This window comes from Pteropus medius, unplaced genomic scaffold, assembly GCF_902729225.1.
Source record: "Pteropus medius unplaced genomic scaffold, Ma_sr-lr_union100, whole genome shotgun sequence".
NCBI lineage: Eukaryota > Metazoa > Chordata > Mammalia > Chiroptera > Pteropodidae > Pteropus > Pteropus medius.
In genome coordinates, this window is record NW_024349141.1 from 137,301 (window position 1) to 162,336 (window position 25,036).

General features: G+C 36.7%; 2 protein-coding genes and 1 pseudogene across 6 annotated transcripts in view; 1 reads left to right on the plus strand and 2 right to left on the minus strand.

Moving 5' to 3' along the window:
• ATXN7 (ataxin 7) overlaps nt 1-5,425 on the minus strand; it is a 124,384-nt gene extending 118,959 nt beyond the window's left edge. For 2 of the 3 annotated variants that reach the window (XM_039880523.1, XM_039880520.1), the window contains exon 1: nt 2,018-2,130. The gene's annotated coding sequence lies outside the window, so the exon portion shown is untranslated. Of the gene's footprint in view, nt 1-2,017; nt 2,131-5,388 lie in introns of those variants that run through there. The other variant, XM_039880522.1, reaches the window with a different exon arrangement.
• Nucleotides 4,989-24,797, plus strand: THOC7 (THO complex subunit 7). 3 transcript variants are annotated; one of them, XM_039880527.1, is made up of 8 exons: nt 4,989-5,130; nt 19,064-19,181; nt 19,943-20,070; nt 20,389-20,475; nt 22,026-22,083; nt 22,991-23,057; nt 23,140-23,209; nt 23,918-24,056. In XM_039880527.1, the coding sequence occupies exons 3-8, from the start codon at nt 19,962-19,964 to the stop codon at nt 23,983-23,985; spliced, it is 459 nt and encodes a 152-aa protein (XP_039736461.1). In that variant the 5' UTR covers nt 4,989-5,130; nt 19,064-19,181; nt 19,943-19,961; the 3' UTR covers nt 23,986-24,056. The 3 variants fall into 3 exon arrangements, with proteins under 3 accessions (XP_039736461.1, XP_039736460.1, XP_039736462.1); XM_039880526.1 differs by lacking the exon at nt 4,989-5,130 and adding an exon at nt 5,600-5,758 and having other exon boundaries at nt 23,918-24,797; XM_039880528.1 differs by lacking the exon at nt 4,989-5,130 and adding an exon at nt 5,968-6,106.
• LOC120617008 (uncharacterized) lies at nt 15,232-15,351 on the minus strand (annotated as a pseudogene).
• Nucleotides 24,798-25,036: the final 239 nt, after the last annotated feature.

Here is a 25,036-nt window from a genome sequence, read left to right on the forward strand (position 1 = left end):
GTTAAAAAGGTAGCAAGGGAGGCAAAAAATATATACCAACCAGTTATAGCAATTTCCAGGTCACCAAATCTGCATCCCATACAATGGCCAAGAGAGAAGGGTCAAGAGAGAGAAAAGGTGAAACTAAAAGCAGCAGCCCTCAGAGTTTTAGTGATAGCTGGATGAAATTACACTTAGACATATACATCTACATGCTCTGTACACACTAATCCTGGAGCTAATCTCCAGGGGTTAGTGCACAAGAGGAATCTTTGTGTGTTTTATTTAACCAAACAACACACAGAAAGGGGGTGGAGTAGGCCGGATACAGATTTCCTTAAGGTAAGAGTGTCTAGTTAGCAACCTGAGGGCCTAGTATCAATTACTTGCCCTCCAGAGCAAGGGGAGAATAAAAAGAACTTGAAGCATAAGACAGCACCAAAGGCACTGATTCTCCACAAGCCATAACACAAGACAGGGTTTGATCATCAAGCTCTACAGAAAACTGGACAAGTTGAGAACATTTTTATCAATAAACAAAATTTACTAGTGATATAGCAAAATGCAAAGAAGGGAAGGCCACATACTGTAACTAATAACAACTAACCTACTGGAGTTCCATCCTAATGGGGGAGGTGAGGCATTAGATTATACATGAAACACTTAAGGTGGCAAATGGCAGTGTGTGTGGTGGAAGGCGGGGAAGGTGTTAGTTGGTGATGCCACAAACCTATAGGCCTTATGGGTTTAACATTCTTCCGTGCAAAAGGTCAGCAAACTATGGCCTATGGGTCAAATTCAGCTGCTGCCTGTACATGCCATGAGCCTAGAATGGCTTTTACATTTTTAAATGGTTGAAAAAAAATTAAAACATATTTCTTGACACATTAAAAATTACACAAAATTCAAACATTAGTGTCCATAAAGTTTTACTGGAACATGGCCGTGCCCATTCCCTTATGTTTATAGCTGCTTTTGAGATACGCTGGCAGAGTTAAATGTGACAGTAACCTGGGTGGCTGGGAAAGCTGAGAATATTTACTATCTTGCCCTTTATAGAAAGTTTGTTAACCTCTGTCCTAGGCCTTAAGATCATGTCATTTTGAATGGATCACAGCTCCAAACCTGTGCATTCTTGTTGGTTTGGCTCTTGATATATTCAGAATTTAGATATAATCTGCCAGCCTAATGGATAATGCAATTCAATTGTTAAGACCACTGGACAGGTCTAATAGGTCCTACAGATGAAAAGCTATGAAAGACTTTTCTGAGTTGAAAGTAGGATGGTCCCAGAATGAGTATAAGTAAAAGGTTTCTCTTGGAAAGAATGTATTAGCTATCTCCTTCTAAAGATGAGAATGAAACCATCCTCAAAATGGTTACCACCTTTGAGTCTTCACTAGGAGCCTAGGTCTGAGTAAAGCCTTTTGCTTTTATCTCATTTAATGGTCTTCTCTTCCAGGCTCAGAGAGGCTGACTGACTCAAGCCGAACACAACCAGAAAGCTCAAGGATTGAAGTCAAACCCAGGTTGTCTATACCCAAGAGTCTAAGCTTGTGCTCATAACCACTACCTCACCTGAAAGAAGGCGGCATGAATGCTCACCATAAATAGATGAGAGGAAAAGAGAAAGACCACAGAAAAAAAGTGGAAGCAAGATTATTTTTATGGCCATGAACTTTATGAGTAATTTATTCCTATATCTCTTTATTTTTACTCATAATGCCCTCTCTTCTTTCAATGTTTAAAGAAAGGAAAATACAATTCAGTTCTTACATACTCTTTTCTCTGTTGAGAAAAACTGATGCAGGTACCACTCTACTTGTGGAGACCTTTTAAAGATGTCAAAATTAGACTGCAAAAGTTATAGGTGTAATTTCCACTGATGAAATCCCTGGGGGTACCTGTGAGGGTCCCATAAAGAAAGGAGTGAGCAAACATGTTTAGAGGTGGTAGACTAGAAAGTACATGTGCAGTTTTTCATTTAAATTTTTCATTCAAATTATAAGTGAAGAACAAATGTTAAATGGAATCTTACCCAAAGAGAGAGCTATGATGCTGGTGGGTGGCTACTGTTTCTTTCTACCCAGCATCCATGTCCTCAGCTTTGCCAACTGTACCACCGATTTTCTTCAACTTTCCCTCAAATGTCTACAATAAAAAGACCACTAAAATTTAATTTTAAAAACCTGATTTCAAAAAAAAGTTTCAATTTGTTAATATTTTCAATATATTTATTTGAAAATATATACATTGGTATCATATACCATGTTCATACATGTTCACTCAGATGTTTATCAGTAGTTACCCACATCTACCTTCTAACTCCTTCCTGTGGGAAAAATAAAGGGCTCAGAGTTCTATACAGGAAACTTCATGCCAGTCTTTCAACATCTCTACTAGGTAAGCTTTATCCACCTGAGGAACCTGAGGGTCAGGCAACTTAGGCAGCTACAGTAAATGAAAGAACCCAGATTTGAACTTCAGCCCCTTTTAACTCAGAAACTGTGTTTTTCCCATCAGCCTTACGTCTACCCAAGGCACAAAGACATTTCTTAGGATGATTACCTCGCAGTCAAATTGTAAATTTTCTAGAGAGTAATAATGACCAGAATGAACCATTTGCTCCAAGGGCCTAATTGTCAGACTCAAGTCTCTGCTTATTGACCATTAATCTATCTGTTCTAAGTTTTTAGACATAATTTAAAAATGGCCACAAGGCACTCAGGATAGCATATCAAGCCCTTTATGTGGGTGTATGGTTTATCACCTAACAGGTGACACTTTGCTGTGGGAACAAAATGGAAGTGCTTTTGCACCTCTAAGACCACATGACTAGGCAAAGGAAAACTTTAAAAAGCAAGTATAAACACAACGATCTATTTTTCCTACTTTTTTCACTTAAGAATTATTCTAACTCCCATTTCACTTAATAAAAACATATATCTCTAACTATCTCTAACAAAACTATAGGGTCTCTCCCCAGAAAAATACACATACACAAAAAGTTTTGGTCACAACTATACAGGTTTAGGAATTTCCTGAAGCCCATTCATGGACCCTTAGAGGTCCACAGACCCCAAGATGACCCTTTCTCTAAAAGGACACTACAGAAATGCCTATATCATTTTACAAGACCAAGGTAAAGACCATATAGCTAGTTCTCTCATCATCTGTTATAGCTTCAGAAAGCTAAAATTAAATAAACAAACTTCCTTAACTAGACTTCGATAGTCTCAAAGAAACCACGAATCTAATGATTTGAGTAAATCACAAACATAAGGTCATATAAGTTCAAAGTCCCAATCAGTTTGTTATGGCTTAAAATCTGCTACTTCTTTCTGCCCACAGAGATTTCCCTAAAAAAGAAAGAAACATTAGTATGGCCTGTCAGAGCTGGAGTCCTTCCTACTTTAGCATTCATGAACATGTTTACATATATAATTGATTACATGAAAAAGAGACCACTTCTAAAATTTACTAAAAGATGTTCTTTCACTATATATGATACAAATGGAAGTCCATTAAAATAATTCTTAAATGTTCAACACATAGATCTGTGTCAATGCAACTGTGAGTTAAATTATGTGGCTGACAAAGCAGATCTTTAAAAGTTCATAAAGGCTCAAATTTTGATGTGTTCCCCACTACTTGAGTTAAGAACTTTCAGAAAAGTTTATTTTCAGCTACATCCCGAACTTTAAAGTCCTTCCAATCTCTCTTGGTCTTATTACTTTAGAACATTTCTAGCACTGTCCAACAAAGTTCTAAGTTAAAAATGAACTTATAAAATCAGGCAGGACTCCAGCTATGAATAACAGATAGACTATCTCATGAAAATTTAACAGTTACAAGGGAGTGAAACTTTTCTATAAACATCATTAAAGATTATTTTAAATCACTAGATACTGTTTCAAAATCAGTATCACGATGATAAGACCCAAGTAACAAGTAACTTAAGAACATCATTTCACCACTTGACAATTACCTTTTAACAATAATGATTTCCACCAAAATGCCACTTGGGATACACAGATAATCAACTGATACTTTCAGTTTACGATTTGTAGTAGTACTTAAAAGTAATTCTTATTTTGGTTAGAGTATCTTCTTTCTTTCTAAAACCAAGAAAATGGGTAGGGACTGATGCAGATAGGTAGCCAATGTTTAGGCCAGTATTATTTCAAGCCAGGGGGGTTTCACACCCTGGGGGAGGGAAAATTATACCTCAGAATCTTCACTCAAAGTAATTTTTTTTTTTTGCCTTTGTGTCAAGTCAAAGGTGCTAAATCTTCAGAGCACTGTTGAAGAGCATTATTGAAGTTTTGACCTCATATATATGAATAAAATTTTACATACACTGGTTTCTAGCTAGAGGTTAAATGAAACATACTCACTGTCATACATTTGCATTTACAACTCTTCCTCTTTGAAAGAAATGAAACAGGGAAAATGAACCCAACTTCAGTAAGGAAACTGAAACAATTAGATCCATCCTACATAATTGCTTCCTCCTGAATATGAAAAGGCAGGATATTTGGGGGACAGAAACATTGGAAAATAACTCTATGCTCAATAAAATATCAAACCTGGGTTCAAAACTCAGACACGTTGCTTGTGGCTAACTGAATTTATCCCACTGGAGATCAAATCAGCTGTACTGGTGCTTGCTTCTCACTTTTCACCACCTAAAGGTTGCCATTAGTGAGAAACTGATCCAAGTTGAATCAAAGTGACTTTTGGGAAGAGACGCCAATATAATCTGTAATGTGCTCCGGAAATGTCTAATTCTACACGTAGACGTTTCTCATTTAGCATCCTCCTCCCCCTTCGCTTGCAACTTCCCCTTAAGATAAAGATAGTCACATAGACAATTTTTGAAAATCAGAAAAATAAATAAAACACCCCTCCCCTATCAACGACGGGATTCCGTAGCCCTGTTAGGATATCGGGCACAGCGCACTTCGTCGCTCCGCGAACTCTTTTCAGAGGTCGCCAAGTTTCTTTCTCCATTTCCCAGCACTCGCCAGTACCAATGAGGGAAGGGACGGCCGCCGAGGCCAGCACCAAGCGACCTGGAACCTGGGGCCTTTTTTGATTGCCGGCCGCGCCCGGCGCAAGTACCCGAGTTGGAGACCCTCCCGGGCGCGCGTGGGTGCTAACTTCGTGGGGACCCTCGCGCTACGTCCCATGGGTGCCCCTAGTCCCACGTCCTCGGGCTCGGCAGAGTCCAAGCGCCCTCTGCCGCTCTCCCCACCCCCAGGGGGGCGAGCCCACCCTCAGTAGCAGCAGTCGGGACGGGGGAGCGTGAGCCGCGGTCCCCTTCTCCGGGAAGGCGCGGGGGCCCGGGGCCCAGACCCCAGACGGCCAGCAGCCCCCGCCGCACTGGCGGCGCCCAAGCGAGCTCACCTGGCTGGCCGCGGCCTCCGGGGCGGCCTCTGGGCGTGGGCCGGGCGGGGGCGATAGGGGGGCGACGGGGGCCGGGGCAGCAGCCGGGGCCGCCGCCGCCCGCCTGGCCTGGCTCCCACACGCGCCGGCCGCGGCCGTCCCGGGGGAGTGCGGGGAGCGCGGGTCCCGCGGCGGCGGCGGCGGCGGCGGCGGCGCGGCGCGGCGCGGCGCTGCTCAGGCGTCGGAGCGGGCGGCCGCGGGCGCCGCCGCCTCCTCCTCCATGGCTGTTTACCCGGCTGCATTGTGGGAGTTTGACCTCCGCCGCCGCCAACCGCCGCCTCAGCTTGCGCCGCCGCCGCCGCCGCGCACGCCATGGGAGCCGTGACTGACGGTGAGGCCGATCGCCGCCACCCCGGCCCGCTCCTCGGAACCCCCCCCGGCCTCCTCCAAGACCCCCAGACTCCACGGTCGCTTCCGGGAGCCCTTGGGCTTCCCTGATCAGATCCCCCTCGGAGCCCCGGGGTTTCCCGGCCGCTTCCCACGAGCCCTTCGGCCTCTCTCTGGAGCCTTTCGTCCCCCTTGGATCCCCTCTTACTCCCCGGAGGCCGCGCCAGGCCTGGGGAGGCTGTGCTGGGAGGATCGTCGGGGGGGCTGAGAGCACACGTGGGGGCCTGGGAAGGCTGGAAGCGCTGTGCTGGCGGGTGGTACCCGGAAGGGGTCCGGGCTGTCGGAGGATGTGGTGAGAGGGAGCACTCGATGGGGGTGGTGGGCTCTGAGGGGCCGCGAAGGGGAGAAAGTGATGGAGGCCCTGGATCTGGGGAGCTGGAGGGCCTGTGGAGGGCTGGAAGGGAGTGGGAACTGCAGGGATGGGGCGAGGGTTTCGGACCAATCCAGGAAGGAGGACAGACATTCCGGGACAAGTGCACTAGAGGTGTCGGTGTCAGCGTACAGAGGGTGACACCTGGAGGAGTCCTCTGGACAGATTGGGAAGGGCCCCACACAGCAGAGTGGATCACAGTGAGGCCCGGAACTAGCCCTGAATTGGGGCTGAGGAGAGGGAACTCAGGACAATATTTAAAAGTAATTGTGGACCGGGTGCCTGAAGGACTGTCAGGGAGTGTGCATGGGAGATTTATGAGCTAATGAGTCAGAATAGGGATGGGGTCACTTAGGGCAGATCAGGACATAAAACATTTGAGTGTCTGTATGGCTTGAGGAAGGTGCTTTGTCAGCTGGAATTGGGGCGGGGGCACGGGGGCGGTTTTAGGAAGGTGGACCTATGTGAGGCGTGGTCCAGAGGGTGGTCTGTAGACTGAGAGCAGAAATAACATAGGGTGATTTCTTGGGAAAGTGGACAGGAATGATGGGCAACTGGAGGGAGAACTTAAAAAGGTATCCAGTTAGGGAGGAAGGAAGTCCTTTGACATCTGGGAAGGGGAGATCTAGGCGTGCCGAGTCTAGTTGAAGAGGGAGTGACGAGTAACCATAGATGCCTGTGCAGAGGCCACTTCTGAAAAGTTGGGGGTAGACAGGATTTCCGCATTAAGGGGAAGAAGAGTAATAGGCCCAAATTCGTGGATACGTTAAAGAATAGTGAAGTGGGGGCTCTTAAAGGTCCAGGAACTTATGGGAAATTTTAACTTTGCTTCATCCAAGTTTCATTTATTCAGTAGGTATTTATCCTACCTGGGCTAGGCTTTAGAATTACAATCCTGAACTAACAGGAGAGATCTTTTGCCCATCTGAGGTTACAATCTGGTGGTAAATACACACTGGATAATTTTAAATATAGGTTGTCTATTTGTTTTGTTGATAGTTTTCTTTGCTGTGCAAAAACTTTAGTTTGGTGTAGTCCCATTTATTTTTTCTTTTGTTTTCCTCTTCCGAGGAGATATTTGAGAAAAATATCACTAAGAGCAATGTCACAGAGTTTACTGCCTATGTTTTCTTCTTACATTGAAGTCTTTAATCTATTTTGAGTTTATTCTTTTATATGGTATTAGAATGTTGCCTAGTTTGATTTTTTTTTTTTTTTTTTTTGTTTTGTATGTGTGTGTCCAGTTTTCTCAACATCATAGACTGTCTTTACCCCATTCCTTCTTCCTCTCTCGAATCTGCACAGATTGCTCTTCTCTGCCTGGTTAAAGCCTATTTATTCTTTGAGACCTACCTCATCTACTCCCCTTTTCTCTTTCCTAGAACCAGTTGACCTTTTATCTATTAATCATTTATTTTATGCAAATTGCTGCTATAGCCCTTAATACTTAATTTACTTACCTGGCTTATTCTAGAAAATATTTTAAGGCATCTCACCATAATGAGTAAACAAAATAAATGAATGAGGTAACAGCAAAAAGAACACTGAGACTAAGAAAAAACAAAAGTTGGAAGGGCGGGTGATCCTTAGACTTCCAGGGGTAAAGTCTGGCGCATTTATTAAGAAAGCTGCAAGTGGCTCTTGTTCTAGCAGTCCATACCAAGAGGCAGGAGCTGGTCCATTCTGTGAGCTAGTGATTATGAGAGAAGGCAGCATTAGATAGCCAGGATAAACAGTTTTTTGTTTTTTTTTTCCTGATTTAAACATTGGGGGAAAAAAGCTTATTTGGGGGGTCCTTATACAGAAAAGCCAGTGTCATAGCCTTAACTTCTTTTCAGCACTGAGGATCATTGGGCTGTTTCTTAGCACATCACTGACGAGGTCAAAAAAAAGCTAAATCAATTTAGAAAGCATTCTAAAGCCAACCAATAGACTGTGTGGTTTAAGTGAATGGCTGTGGTGGTCTGCCTTAAATTTAGAGCAAGATTTTTTTGCTCGTTTGCTTTAAGAATACCTAGACCATAGAGGAAAGGACGAACTACAACTTTGTCAGGTAATTCTCTATAAATGTGGTTTTCCTCAACTGAGCTTTCGGTAAAACTCAAGCAAAAGTGAGTAATACATGTGATAGGTCAACAAACATCTGTTGCATACCTTCTAGGCACAATGCCAGATGCTGGTTACAGCAGAAAACTACAGAGGAAGGCCTGACTTCTACTTGGGAGAGAGAAGCAATTGTGTACGATCAATCAGTAAATAAGATAAGTTCTGAGAAAGGACATAATTTCTGAAGTTAATTGAGTTCTGAGAATGAACTAGATAGAATATGAGAGAGTAATAGGGAAGGGCTGCTGACAACTAGGTTTTAAAATAGGGTGATCAGGCATGACTGCTCTGAAAACAGACATTTAAAATGACACCTGCAAGGGTCAGCTATGTGAAGATCCTAGGAAAATACTCCAGATAGAGGCAACAACTAGTGCAAAGGCCTAAGGTGGAAATAAGTTCTTCACTCTTTAGGGAGGATAAGGGCCAATGAGGCTGGATCCAGGTGGGCCAGGAGGAATGTGATACAAAAGGAGGTCAGAAAAATAAACAGGAACTCAGGAAGGCCTTCACAGGCCGTGGAAAGGACTTTGAATTGTCTTCTGTGAGTACTTGAAAATGACTGGAAGAGTTTAAGCAGAAGAGTTAGTGATTTGGTATATCTTTTAAAACTTTCTGGGTTGCTTTGTAGAGAAAGGATGCTAGGAAGGCAAGAATGCAAGCAGAGAGGTCAACAAGAAGTATTCCAAGTGAGAAATAAGGTGGGCTTGGATTAAAGTGATTGGCAGTGGAGAAGATTGTGAGAAGTGGGTGGCTTTGATATTTCAGTCATCCTGAAAAGTTCTTGGAGGAGTATCAGTACCTGTCTCTGGAGCATAGACGAGGGCCGATATCTTACAAATCTGACTCTGAGGTGAATGGTTAAGTTTTGTGCCCTCATGTATACCTTATATGGGGGTCTGCATATCTGATTGAACTGGGAGCTTTTGATAGAGAAGCTTGCTATTTCCTGCACCTGGCACAAAGACATTGGTTAGTTTGAGGAACTGCCCTGCCACAGGTAGAAGTTATCTACTGATACTGAACAACTATAGATATTATTACCAACACAATCATTTTATAGATAGAAAATGTAGGCCTTGAGAAGTAAATGACTTACTGTTACTTAGCCAATTATTGGCAAAGCCATTCTCTCTCCTTCCTTGTTGCCACCCCAGCATTTTGGCTAGCTGAAAAGCAGTTTAAATGTCACATAAATTTAAACTATGTTCACAGTTTGTATTTTGTATGTATTAATTTAAAAGGTGTTAAACGGTGTTAGTACCCTGGTAGAAATCATTTCAGAAGTCCTTTCTGCAGTACAGAGAACATTAGGTAGATATATTGATATGCCAGAGCAACAGATGGGAGATGAGAAAGGGATGGTGACAAGCGGGTGGCCGTACATTTCATTTAATAGAGCTTGTTGGTTTTGACAGTGTTTAGTTGTTGTTGTTGTTGTTTAATTAGAAATGTTGTTTAATTAGAAACTTTAAACAACGGTTTTAAATATGCCTGTGAACAATGTAACAAAATAATGGAACTATACTATGACTTTCTAGTAATGTAATTGTGTATATTCTCCTATGACTGCAGAGGTAACACCACTCATCTGTAAAGGAAGATAATAATATACACTCTATAGGGTTGTTTCAAGGATGAAGTGTGATACTATATATAAAGCACTTTGAATTTGAGTGACCATTTATTTTATTGTCCAACCCAGGATACTTTTCAGAGTGAAAGGAAACAAGCAAGATGTATAGTCATCAAATAGGAGTATAAAATACTGTATAAGTGTCTGGTGCTGCTGTTACTGCTATTTCAATTGCTGATACAGTGTTAATTAGACACTGTGGGCACAGGGGTTTTTGTTTTTTGTTTTTCACTTGTGCCAATGAATTTACCACTTTGTTCCCTCGTCTGTGGCCCCAGCACAGGGGTTACTGCTGCGTTTCAACTATTATGTAATGTTTCTGTAGCCAAAATGAATGGTTTCTCAAAACAAGATTGGAGTTTCAAACTTGACTTTATTAGCACCTAGCACCGTACTCTAAATATTTAAATAAATCTAGAGAAAAACAAAGGACCTCAAAACAATGTTTGCTTTTCTTTTTAAATTTAATTTTGGTTTAAGTAATTTACTTTGGCATTAGCAATTTATTTAGACTGGTCCAAAGTGTGTCACAAGAGGTCAATATTTACATGAAGGAATCAAATTATCGTATTTATTGTTCTTTCCACCTACCTTTTTTGTGTCTTTTTAATAGTTTTGGCCTTATAAATTGTTTTAATGATTTTAAGCTTCTTGAAAGGAGAGGCTAGGTGTTATTTTACCATAAGGAATCACACGATGGAATATACATTAATTTAACTTAAAAACACTTGAGCAGTGGTGACCTGATGATAAATCTAACAGGAATCTACACATTGTTTTCACATGGCTTTACTCTCTCTTTAATAGCTCAGGTCAAGCCAGTTTTCTTGTTAACACATCATAGATTTATTAAAGAGTAGTGGTTAGAATTTTTAATACAGGAAAGAAATGAAGAAAAATAGCTCAGAATGACTACCCAGTTCACTACCCAGATAACCACTGTTGATATTTTTTTAAGTAATATATGTCAGAACATTCAAGAAGAAATGCACAGAGTGACAAGTGAACACCTTCTCGTGTGATCACCTCCGGTTACTAATCCCGCTCCCCAAAGATAATCACATTAAATGTTTTTTGTGTGCCCTTCCAGAATGATTTTTAAATGTCCATAAAAGGTAAAAAGCACCTTCTCTGGTGCCAGACTCCTGAGTTTGAGCCCCAGCTCTATTCCTTACTTCCTGTGACATTTCATTTTAGACAAGTAAAAATATTTTTTTTTTACCTTCATTGGTAATATAGAGGTAAAAATATCTACTTTATAGGGCTATCGTGCAGTTTAAATGTGTTTATATGTGAAAAGCGCTTAGAATTGTACTTAGCATATTGAAAGCATTATGTATCTGTTAATAAGTGAGCATATACATATTTAATTTTACACAAATCTTTACACATTTCTATATTATAGTTCTATAATTAATAATATAGCTTGGAGCTCTTCCTACCTCATTCTTTATATCAATGTTGTATTCTATTATTTTTTTAAACCAACCTCCTATTAAACAGTTAGCTATTTTCAGTTTTTTGCTTTTACAAATAGTGTTACAATGGAGATATTTGTATAGATGTCTGCACACTTGTGGGAATAATTTCTAGAAGAAAGGTCAAAGGGCATATGTGTTTTTAATTTTGGTACATATTACTACATTGCCCTAGTGCCAGCTATTTTTCCTGTAATCCTGTCTCAAACTCTTATCCCTTCCTGTGGTTTTCAGTTTTGATCCAGAGGGTTTAGGAACACCAGGAAAAAGCCAGTGGTGGCTTTGCATGCCTGCAGAATTCCTTTCTAAACTGCCTTTGGAAAGGAAATGCTAATCCTCATTGGTAGATCCCAGGATTCTTAGGAGCAGGTGAGGTTGCAGTGCTATTAGGGCTTCTAGTGTGGAGAGTGACTTTTGACGGTAGCTGGGACTTTAGAGGAGATAATCTTGCCACTGGTTGTCAGGCCCTGACCAGTCCCTAAAGAAGTGTTTTGGAAGTTGGCCTACCATTATCTTCCAGATTGTTTTCCTCTTTTCTTTTTTGAATATTGCTCCTAGATGTTCTGAAAAGTTGTTTTGTAATCGAGGTTTTAATAGCTAAATTAAAATAGTTGTGGGGAATAACAATTATGGGTTTTGAAAGGAATGTTAATCTGGGTTAATGAGACATTGTCTTTTCAATGCTAAAATGAGAACACAGTTAAAATAGCTGTGTCATATGACTAGAGGCTTGAAAATGGAGAGTTGGTCTAGTGATTGTAAAGGAGTTATTTCTTCTTGCCCCTCTGTTTATAGAAAATGGGGTATTAAAAACCCCTTGAAAGGACTTTTTGAGGCTTATTTAGTATCTTAATTTTGTATTTCTTCTAGGTATAGGTTGGCGGATAAGACAAGAAGGGAATCTAAAATGCCTCCCAATTTTGCTAGTAAATATTTGCTTATTAGTTTGCAGGTATCGTAACTGATTTTAAAGTGATTTTGAATGGCAGACATTTTGTAGGTATAATTATTGCTACAACTTATAACTGAATACAGTAGGACATCTTTCTATAAGCCTAAAGTCAAGTGGAAAACCATTCTTAGGGCAAATGTTAAGTATTTTGGTTTAAAAGCTCTTTCCAGATGGCATTAATCCTCATAGTTAGTCAAGAAAGTAATTATGACAGCTAAGGAATCATGTTGATAACATCAATAAAATCATTTCTAAACCATCTTTACTGTTTTTACAGGGTGGACCAACGCCTGCCAGAATTATTAATATTAGCATTCAAATTATTTATAAAGAGCTTCAAGCATGATAATAATTTATGAAGTCAATGTACATAGTAAACAAAACATGTTTTAGGTGTGTTCAATCTAGAGCTAATTGATGAGGTGTCATTAAAAATAATAGTGCTCATGTCATATGTGTTAGGAACCATCAGCAGCAGGCTATCTTTAAATTTTAAAAAAAAAAAAAGGGTTTTTTTCAAACTGGTAACTTACCCCTTTGTTTTATTTTTGCTGTTGGAGCTGTGCTCTGTACTTTATATATGGTATTTCAGCAATTCTCATCCCCAGAGAATTTTTTAGGCAGCAATTGTCTATGAAGTTTAAGTTAGAAATATTGTGACCTTGCAATATGAAGCTTGAGACAGAAGCAAATTTGTGAGAAATTATAGCTGGGCAAATTTCGTATGCGTAAATATGTAATATATATCTATATGTCTATATATTGAAGTTATATCTAGACTTCAGTATTTACCTTTTAACATTTTTAGGATGATACAAGTTGTGGATTAAATTTAATGTAAAGATAAGGATAACTTCCACAGCAGTTCTACAAAGTGTAAAGTTTTGTTCCTGTTTTACAGATGAAGTTAAATATTGGTCACATACATATAAATACAGAAAGTAAACTGTGTGTGGACAAATCTGGACATTGGCTTCGGTTTTTGACCTTGGGCCCAGAAGCTGTGAAGAAATGCTCTTAGAAGAAAGAGGGATAAGGCCGAAGCCAGTAAAAGGCCTTGAGTGCCTTGGCAGGGAATCCCCTGTGCTACCAGAACTGGTCACACCACACTCCTACTCATGCCTCCCAATGTTCACTTTGGCCCCTGCCTTTTCCTAACCAAGTCTCCACTCAAACCTAACTTACCTTCTAAGACCTGTGATTCTAATCTTCGCGACTTTAATTCATGCCATTTTAGTTCTTAACTGCATATGCTTTGGTAGCCTCCTAACTAGCCTCCTCCCTCTGGCCTTTTTTTACAGTTGCAGTCCATTTCGTATACTGCCCTCAGCTTAATCCTGCAGAAAATATGGCCTGTAAATCTTTAGAAATTCCTAGTTGCTTACTAGCAAGGTCCAAATCTACTAATATGGCATTTACTAGTGTGAACTCCCACAAACTGACCACAAAGTGCCTTTACGTACTTGGGTCCCGATATTTGTCTTCACTCATCCAGTCTCCCTAGTGTTCTAGTGTTTTTATGTCCTAGATCCAGCCTTTCATTCCCCACCCTGCTATAGCTCATAGCTTTCTCCTTGCCTGCAGTGGGGGACAGGAAAAGGGCATTAGCTTGCTTTCTTTTTTTTTTATTGAGCCATAATTGATGTACAAAGACCTGCATGTATGATATTTAATTTGTATAATTTGTTGTGTTGGGGCATATGCAAATACCTATAATACCATCCCCACATCATAGCTTTCTTTTTCAAACAACAGCTAACAGATTTTGATTACTCATATGGTTGAAAAGTCAAATAATATAAAAGACTATTTCCCCATCTTCCAGCCTGTTCCCTAACTATCTCCCTTATACTACCCCTCTCTGAGTAGTTTCTTGTATATCATTGTTTCTTGGCATATCATCATTCCAAGGTATCATTGTGAATATAAGCACATGTACATATATATTATTTTTTCCCTTTTTAAAAAATTTTATATTAGTTTCAGGTATATAGTACATTGGTTAGACATTTATGTAGTTTATGAAGTGATCCCCCCAATTACTCTATCACCCATCTAGTTCTACACATAGCCATTACAACACTATTGACTATATTCTCTATGCTGTACTCTATGTCCCGTGACTATTTTGTAACTACTATTTGTCCTTTATCCCTTCACCTTTTTCTCCCAGGTCCTCCAATCCCCTTCCCCTCTGGCAGTCGCAACTGTATCTGTGAGTCTATTTTCATTTAGTTTGTTCCTTTTATGCCTTAGATTCCACATATAAGTGAAATCCTCTGTATCTGTAAGTCTGTTTTCATTTAGTTTGTTCCTTTTATGCCTTAGATTCCACATATAAGTGAAACCATATGGTATTTATCTTTCTCTGTCTGACTCATTTCACTCAGTGTAATAACGTCTAGAAGTGTCATTGCAAATGGTAGGGTTTCATTTTTTTAATAGCTGAGTAATATTCCATTTTATATATGGACCAGAACTTCTTTATCCAATTGTCTGTTGATGGATATTAGGTTGATGGATATTTAGGTTCCATATCTTGGCTATTGTGTATAGCATTGCTATGAACATAGATAGGGGTGCAGAGATCTTTATGAATTATTGTTTCGGTTTTCTTTAGATAAATACCCAGAAGTGCAATTGCTGGATCAAAAGGTAGTTCTATTTTTAATTTTTTGAAGAACCTCCAAACTGTTTTCCATAGTTGCTGTACCATTTTGCAATCCCACTGGCAGTGTGCAAGGGTTGCCTTTTCTCTACATCCTTGCCAGTACTTGTTGTTTTTTGATTTACTGATAATAGCCATTCTCATAGGTACGAGGCGAGATCTCATTGTGGTTTTATTTTATTTTATTTATTTATTATTTTATTTTTACGCCTACAGCACTCGGTATTCCTAGGTGGTCTCCCATCCAAGTACTAACCAGGCCCCAACCCTGCTTAGCTTCTTAGATCAGACGAGATTGGGCACGTTCAGAGTAGCACTGCCGTAGTCATTGTGGTTTTAATTTTCATTTCTCTAATGATTAATGATCTTGAGCATCTTTTCATATGTCTATTGGCTGTTTGTATTTCCTCTTTGGGGAAATACTTGCTCAGGTCTTCAGCCCATTTTTTAATTAGATTGTTTGTTTTTTTGTTGTTGAGTTGTACGAGTTCTTTTATAAGTGTTGGCTATTAATCCCTTATCAGACATATCATAGGCGAATACCTTTTCCCATTCAGTAGGTTTTCTTTTCATTTTGTTGATGATTTCCTTTGCTGTGCAAAAACTTTTTAGTTTGATACAGTCCCATTTGTTTATTTTTTCCTTTGTTTCCCTTGCCCAAGGAGATATATCAGGAAAAAAAAGTTAATAGCAATGTCAGAGAGTTTACTGCCTATGTTTTCTTCTAGAAGTTTTATGGTTTGGGTCTTACATTTAAGTCTTTAATCCATTTTGAGTTTATTCTTGTACATGGTGTAAGAAGGTGATCCAGTTTCATTTTTTTTGCATGTATCCATCCAGTTTTCCCATCACCATTTGTTGAAGAGACCATATTTACCCCATTGTATATTTTTACCTCTTTTGTCAGATGGCATAAATTTATTTATGCGCTCTTCTGTTCTATTGATCTATGTATCTGTTTTTATGCCAGTACCATGTTGTTTTGAATGCATATATGTTCTTATTCCCCCTCATTTTTTATAAGGAAACATGCCAAACATATTGTTCTTCACCTTGCTTTTTTAATGAGTTATAGTAAGTGATCTCTCTATATCAGTACATAGACATTTGTTTCCTCCCGATTGCTTTTTTATAGCTTCACAGTATTTCATCATGTTTCTGTACCAAAACTTACTTAACTAGTCTCCTGTTGATGGACAAGTCTTATTGCATATGTACAAGTATATCTAAGATTTTTGGTTCAAAGGGTATATATTATTTGAAATTTTGATAGTTACCTTTTAGCTTTTTTGACTGATGATTTTTAAGTCTGAAAAGAGCAGCTCTATTCCACTTCCCTTAATCCCCCCAAGCCAAAGGAAGCTCTCCTCCTAATCCCATTACTGTGTATTTGTGTCACTTATTTAACAACCACAGCCACCTTTGTGTGTGTGTGATGATGATGTGTGTGTGTGTGTGTGTGTGTGTGTGTGTGTATTCATATGTGTGTTATTACTCCAACTAGAGTGAAAGAGCTCAGGTCTTTATATAAATAGCCTCAGAACCTACTCTGGTACCTATGGATACATCTGCTCATTGACCAAATATTCATGTCTTTATTCAAGAAGAGGAATCTCTGTTGTGGACCTGAAAATAATATAGTTGCCTGCTAGTTCTTGTTAGTGTTTTATTGAGACAAACTCTCTTTGGAGGGCAGATGGTCCCAGGCGGGCACCACAAATCCAATTTTAAAATATATATGGAGCATCAGAAATGTAAAGACAGTGTGAGAGGCTGCGGGGAACAGAATGAGCAACATAGGACTGGCCCTCACGAACCCTTTCTCAATTTTATTTGCCTGTACAGTGTTTTAAACATTTTCCAAAAACTTTGGTAATTGGGATATTACATACACATATAAAAGTGCACAGATATTAGGTATATAGCTGGAATGATTAAAAAATCTGTTTGAAACATTTTTTGTTTAGTTAGCAAACTTTAGAAAAAAAACTTGATTTCTAAACCAGTTCTGCTAATAGCTTCCTCCTTACGGTATTCACTCCCCCAAATTTTCTATTCCTTATTCCCTAGTCCCTGAATGCACTTATATTGGAAATCCCTGGTCCTCAATAAAGTAAGGTGCCCAGGTACCTGGGAGGAAGAAGGGATTTCTTTGGGGCTTGAAAGAGCAGAAATAAGAAGACCAGCAAAAGAATTGAACAGTGTCAATTGAACACCAGACTTCTCACCCATTGGATGATTACTTTAACGAGTTAAAACATGTTTGTAATTTTAAAAAATTCATTTTCTGCATTTTAACCTCCGCTGGGACTGTTTTGTCTCAGTCTCCTCAAATAACTAAAAGCATTAGTTTGTATTTTAAAGTGTAAATTGAAACACCTGATGAATCTGTAGTTTGAGCAGCCGGACTCTGAGAACAAAACTCAGTTCTAAAATGTTTATCTGATGTTGTCACAGAATAAGTTTTAAAACTGGAGCCATCTGCTTTCCAAAGTTTATCTCCGCTGCACCTGCGCTCAGAAATACTTCTGCCTACACACAGGAACTATTGTTTAAAGATTTTGCTGTTGATTCATCATGCAAGATCTCCAGGAATTATTTACACTTTAAAATTTATTATAAAAAAAAAAATGCATGCACATGGTAAAAACCAAACAAATACAATTCTATAAAACCATTTAGAAAATTAAATCTCTTCTTATCTTCTGTCATCCCTCTCCCTGGAAATAACCACTATTACCAGTTTCCCTTGTATGCTTCCAAGGCATTCTTTGACTACACGAACAACACGTGATATGTACACACATACGCATAAACAAAGTCTTCCCTTTTCTACACAGATGGCAGCAAACTGTGCTTCTCTGCACCTGTTTTGTTTTCATTTTACTTAACATATCTAAGGGGATTTTGTGGCATCAGCATATACACCTGCACTATTTTGGCTGCATAATATATGTTTTGTAATTTAATCAGTCTTTTCCTGGTGAATGTTTAGGTTTACAGTCTTTCTACTACAAACAACACTGTTAAGAACATCCCTTTACATGTATTTTTGTGCATGAGTGCACATGTATCTATAGTATGAATTCCTAGAATTGGAATTATGGGGTATGTGCATTTTAAATATTATTCGTTATTGCCCTGTTGTCCAACAAATAGTGTACCAGTTTACATTCCACCAGTGTATGTAACTGCAGTTTCTCATCACTTTTATTATCAGGTCTTTTGACCTTTGCCAATCTGATAGATGAAAATGATATTTTATTGTGGTTTCAAATTGCTTTTGTCTTATTATGATCCAGGAAGATCACCAGCTCAGGGCTGCAGGCCAGCAGTTTGGTGTCCCACTTATAATAATCATCCACACAGCTTTTCTATTCATTTTCTTTTCCTTGGAGCAAAAGACAGACAGACTTGTTTAAAAAAAAAAAAGAAAAAGTCCTCATGGGGAAAGAATATCGCAGATATAATAGCTAAATTACAAATTTTTAAAAAACAAATACATTCCTTTTTCTCTGACCCACTCATTCTCTTTTTCAAGTCTGCCATTACATCTTTTAAATCTTTTTTCTCTATTCCTTTTTCCAGTTTGTCACACACTAAGAGATACTAACACTTCAGTCTTCCTTCTGTCTGAACAGGTTTTTTCAGAAAAAATTCTCCAAGAAGTATTGGTTTATTTTCTTGGTGGTACCTGAAAATTATTTCTACTCAACAACCCAGCAGTAGAATCCCAGCTCTGTTAGGGTAGAGCTTTTCACTATTATAACCCCAACCCCTAGAATAGTGCTTGACACAAATAGACACTCAATTGCTTTATATATATGTTAATTATATATGTTATATATAGTAGTAAAATATACATAACAAAAATTGACCATTTTAACAATTTTTAAGTGTACAGTTCAGTGGCATCAAGTATGTTTTCATTTCAGTTTTTTTTTTTTTGATAAGTAGTGATATTGGATATTTGTTCCTGAAAGTTAACAAGAGCCAGTTTTTTTAATTTACATTGTTCTGCTTTTCTTCTTTTCTCCAGACGAAGTCATAAGGAAACGTCTCCTAATTGATGGAGATGGTGCTGGAGATGATCGGAGAATTAATCTGCTAGTGAAAAGTTTCATTAAATGGTGCAACTCTGGATCCCAGGAAGAGGGGTAGTTCATTTTATTGTTCATTTTATTGTTCCTATACCAATGTCCTGATGTGATTTTTAGATCATACACATAGTCATGTTAATATTGCAGATTTTCACTCACCTTAAATGTCCAATGAAGTCAACTCTTGGTTAATCAGGAATAGATTTTTCTGTCCTTGACTTCTCTTGAGAGGCCTGCTTTATGTTTATTAAAACGTGAAGAAGGCATAGTGGTAAGAAGAAATGAAGATTAAATTCAGGCTCATTAATTTGGTCAGTTTTAGCAAATAAGTGTTTAGAAAGACAAAATATCTAAGTGAAATGTTCTTTTTAAAATAAGTTGCTGCAAAGTTTTATATATATTTAATAATTTTCAAACTTAGAAAAAATTTTCTCATCTGAATTAGCTTTTCACATGGATAAATAATTGTGTAGAATGAAAAAATTGTGGAACAGAATTGTAAAGATAAAAAGACATCTTGATCAAAACATTTAAAAAAGTATTTAAACAAAATTCAAACAAATAGCTGTTTGAATTAAGCTTATATTGATAAGAACAACAGTCTCATCATTGCATTTGTAACTGAAGCAAATTATAAATTCAAGTATAGTACATTTGGGAAAAAAACATAATGGATAGATATCATAAACTATTTTAAATAAAGCAAAAGATTCTCCAAGAACTTGGTATAATTTAATTAGCACATCTTTGCCTGTACTATAAATAGTTCAGCTTTGGCAAGCCATAAAAATCTTTATTCTGTTTCTCTTTTTCATTAGATACAGCCAGTACCAACGTATGCTGAGCACACTGTCTCAGTGTGAATTTTCAATGGGCAAAACCTTGTTGGTATATGATATGAATCTCAGAGAAATGGAAAATTATGAGAAAATTTACAAAGACATAGGTAAAGAAACTTAAAGTAATTAATGTTTCTCTATCTCTAATTTTAATTTTTATGGTCTAAAGGAAACAATACCTGCTAATATTTTTCTTTGGTTAGTGTAAAATAATAACAATATTAACATTAATAGAAAGAATACAGTAAATGTTAGTTATAAAAATGTGTTCTAATATGATACAGTACTTTAATTTACAACTATTTTTTAAAATGCCAGCATCTATTAGCAATGGAACTTAATTTAAAAACACATTTTAAAGTTGAAAATGAATGAAGATTATTTCATGTTGTTATAACTGTCTTAAAAAGAACCTTTTTATATAGAATGTAGCATTGCTGGAGCACATGAAAAAATTGCTGAGTGCAAAAAGCAAATTCTTCAAGCAAAACGAATACGAAAAAATCGCCAAGGTAAGGGTTTTGTGGGATTTAGTGTGCAAATACTTTATTACTGACTAATATTTTCATGCAGTTTTTAATGTGAGGTAAAATCTCCGGCTAGAATCAACCTGAAATACAAAAAAGAATTAGAAGCCAAACTAAATTCTTTAAAACTATTATTTTTTAAAATAGCGAAGAAGGAAGACTATGCTGAAAAAAGTCCCCCCCACCACTGGGTTGTTTTGATTATCCAAGTATTTCTTAAGTATTTGGTTTTTTACTGTCTTCAATCTCCTTTGCCAAAATAATGTTATGATTAATCAGCAAAAGCAGTTTATACAAGTACACTAGATTTAGGGTTTTGTTTGTTGGTATTTGTTTGTTTAATGGAGCTACTTTCAGAACAAAGAAAAAGAAAAGAATTTAAGCCCATTGGCTTTTTATTAGGTACAAAGCAAACAAACATTTATAAAGCTTCCTAAATAATAAGAAGAAGGTTAAAGTTTAGTTTTGTTTTGATCTCTTTTGTTTTTAAATTAGGGTATGTCCTTATTGCAGTCCACAAAAACTATTTCAAAATGATTTTTAATGGCAGAGGCATTGCTTCTCCTATGATGTAAATGGAAAGAAAGATAAAAATATAATGTATAATCATAATTGTGACATAGATGAAAAAACTAGAAGAAAATAAAAAATGTTAATGGTTATTTTGGGATTGTGAGTTTTTATGACTTTTTGCTTTCTTTTTATACTGAACATGTATTATTTTGTAATAAAAAAATTTATTAAAACTCACACTTTTATTGAGTTAATATGTTGATTTTCAAAACAATGAATTTTACTTTTTAATGAACTAATTAAGATCGCTTTTAATTCCTTATTTTTAAAAGTTGTATTTTTAATTCAGTCTAGAATACATGTAGTCAAGTTTCAGTGGCCAATTTATAAGATATACTAACTTATTTAATTATCAATATTAATTCTAAAATCATTTTAAATGTTTCGTAGTGGTTTTGTTGACTAAGGAAGCTTTTAAATGAATGCTGCCATTTATCATTTCATAAGAGGTTAACAGGAGATACATGACTTATCTTGGAGGTCTCAGTGGAGCAGAAACAAGGTTCCTGAATTTTAAATCATTTCTAAGTTTCTGAAATTTTACCTTTAGAATGAGTGAGAAATGTAATTTGCTATTGTCTAAGATCTGAAATTAATAGTATGATATATTTACCTTGCTGATCTTTTATTTGATCTTTTATTTATCCTCTTCAGAATCAGTCCACTTGATGATCAATAATGACTTAAGATCACTTATGCTTATGCTGGTCTCTTATAGTCAGCCCATGAATAGGTAAATGGAAAACAGTGGGAGAGCTAAAGTCCTTGTTTGGAACATTTTTGAAGTCATGTATCATTATAGTTAAATCAAGTGAAACTGATAATACTCTTTCCATCCTTCAATGTTTTTATTTATTTATGTACTAGGAAAGTGATTAGGAGAAATTTGTGATATGATACATTCTGTTTTGATATCCAGGTTCAAAACACCTTAATTTGGTAAATATTTTTATATGTTTCAGAATATGATGCTTTGGCAAAAGTGATCCAGCATCATCCAGACAGGCATGAGACATTAAAGTAAGTTTAGAGCTTTACTTGAAAGTAACTAATCTTTATACATAAATGTTACATACTGGTCTATGCATTTCATTTTTACAAGAATACATAATATGTTCCCAAAGGAGAGATCAGATCATCTATATTACATATTCTAATACTGTCAATTAGATTTTCTGTTCCTCACACCTTACTGCCTATAGTTCTAAAATAAGTGCATATAATATAAATCAATGTGAAAATGAATAGAATTTGGTCTACTCATATAGTAGAATACTAAGTAGCAGTTAAAAAGGATAAAGTATACACTTTTTAAACACAAATCTCAAAAACATAATCAGAGAAAAGAAAAACAAGACATAATGAATGTTAAATTATTCCTAAATTTCTAAAATACATGAAGAATAATAACCATTTATAAAAGTTAGAGCCTCCTAAAACCTTATATACTAACACTGTATATTATTTAGAGATACAAATATATACATTAAAAAAGGATTGGAACTATATAGTGACTAGCTGAGTGGGAGGTAAAGAAAAAGACCTAGGATAGAGGATTGGAGGTAAGGTTCAAAATGTATTTCAAGATAATCTGCAATATTTTATTTCTTTTACATTTTACATATATATAAACTTGAAATAAGTATGATGAAATTTTAAAACTTTTCATTTCTTGGAGTTTGATATTCTATTATCTATGTTTTTCTATACTTTAAAAATTAGCTAAAAATTTTGAAGATAAGCATATATTTAGAGGTTAAGAAGAAATCATCCTTAGCTTTAAAAGTCTCATCATAATAGAGTGTTATCACTCCTTATCCTTTTTTTATTTTTAAAATACTACTTAGTAATGAAAAAGTTGGGTATTAATTGTGAATTCTGTTCCCCCAAATAGCAAAATATAAGACTGTTTTATTTATTTTTTCAGGGAACTAGAGGCTTTGGGAAAAGAATTAGAGCATCTTTCACATATTAAAGAAAGTGTCGAAGATAAGGTATTTGCATATATGTATTAGTCTTCATGATATGTATGTGTTTACAGATCGACACATATTAATTTTTTTCTTGTTAACATAGCTGGAATTGAGACGAAAACAGTTTCACGTTCTTCTTAGTACCATCCATGAACTTCAACAAACACTGGAAAGTAAGTGAAAATAGTTTCATAACCAACATTTATGAAGATTTTTAAATAATTCAGGGGCATGCCTTCTAAAATATACATTGTAAAGAGAAAGTACTCCTTCAGGTTCAGGACAGCAGTACAGCTGGATGACATTAGAAGGTACTCATATTGTTCAGCATTCTGAACATATGCAGAAAAGTCTGAATTTATACTAATACATGATTTAAACACATATCCAATAGTTTATATTAAGAGAAACTCAAGGATGATAGATTTGGAATTTTTCTTTTATTATAGTTTATTGCTATAAAGTGACAATTTAGGACTCAGACAAGCAATGATAAGTGAGTAAACCAATTAGTGCATAAGAACATGTGCATATTCAGTGAATGATGGGTGCTTTGGGGGAACTGGAGACTTGCTCTTCATATTGACTACAGCCAATCGGAAATTTCTGTGTGATCTGATCTGATCGTTTTCAAGAAAAGCCTAGGACCTAGATTTTTTTTTAATAAAAATCTATCACATAGATTTTACATTTTGATTCAACTACTGCACAACAACCAAAATGGAACTTTTAAAACCAAAAACTTGTGTGGGCCAAATTATAGTCATAGATTGTCATTTTGCCATCTTTTTAAAAATATACTAGCTAATAAAGGATAAAAATGTTTTTGTGTATTTGTTAAACATATAATTTAAGTAAATTTGTTTCTTTATCAATTATAGATGATGAAAAGCTCTCAGAGGTAGAAGAAGCTCAGGAAACAAGCATGGAAGCAGATCCTAAGCCATAGACAATCGCTCTCCATTCCCAAGATTGTTGAAGTAGCAACATGGTCTTAGTGTGTTGAGAATTTGTTGTGCTTTTGAGATATTTAAAGTTTTGACAGTGAACTACCTTGCTTTTAAATATTAATGTACAATTCATTCATTTTCTTTGCACAAAGGAAAATGACTTCAGTATAGATTTGTTTTTATTGAAATAACTTTCTTATTCTTAAACTTAAAAGATAGGAAGCAACATCCAAAATTGTTTAATAAAATGGTTTCAAATCAGATATGTTTGTGCTCATAAGAATTCCAGGTAGATTTAAACTGTTCACATTGATTTGCTTACAAAATAAGTCGAAGATTATGAGTCGATGCTATTTCTAGGATGTACACGAGAAAATGAGCCAATTTCTGGAAATTGTTACCACTTTTGAAAGTAGAGGCTTCAGGAGAGTTGTGAACTTATAAAATTATGTGCAAAATGTTTGTGGTGTATGCTTGTTATGCGAGCCAGGTTCCATGATACTAAGAATCACTAGTGTAAGAGGTAATAACAAGATGCAAAGTAAGTCCATATATATTACTTTATAGATCTCTCTCCTTAATACTTGAGCAATGTGGTTGTTAAATGTTAAGTTCATATATTTTCTCTCTACTGCTTTGTTCTTTAAGAATCATTTTCAATGGAAAAAGAAATGTATTGATAAAGTGAAGAGTAGTTTGCGATGAATTTTCCGTGACGATATAAAGGATTTCATGATCTTTTTAAAAATTAAGCTAAGGCTGAATCATTTGTAATTGTTTAAGTATTGAATAACATTTTAAATGCTTGTTAGATTCCATCCTTATTTATTTATTTCAGTTCAAAAACATGACACTTTGCATCAATCATACCTTAGTAATGTTACATTTTTATACTTTTAGTAAGAATTCTTATCTTTAAAAATGAGTTTAAAATTAGCCCAGTAGTAGTCATATTAAAAATGTCATAATATTTTAAATGCTTCCTCTAATATCATCTGGCAAATCATGGGAGAAATTTCTTTGCAGAATTGCTATGCCTTAATAAATGTT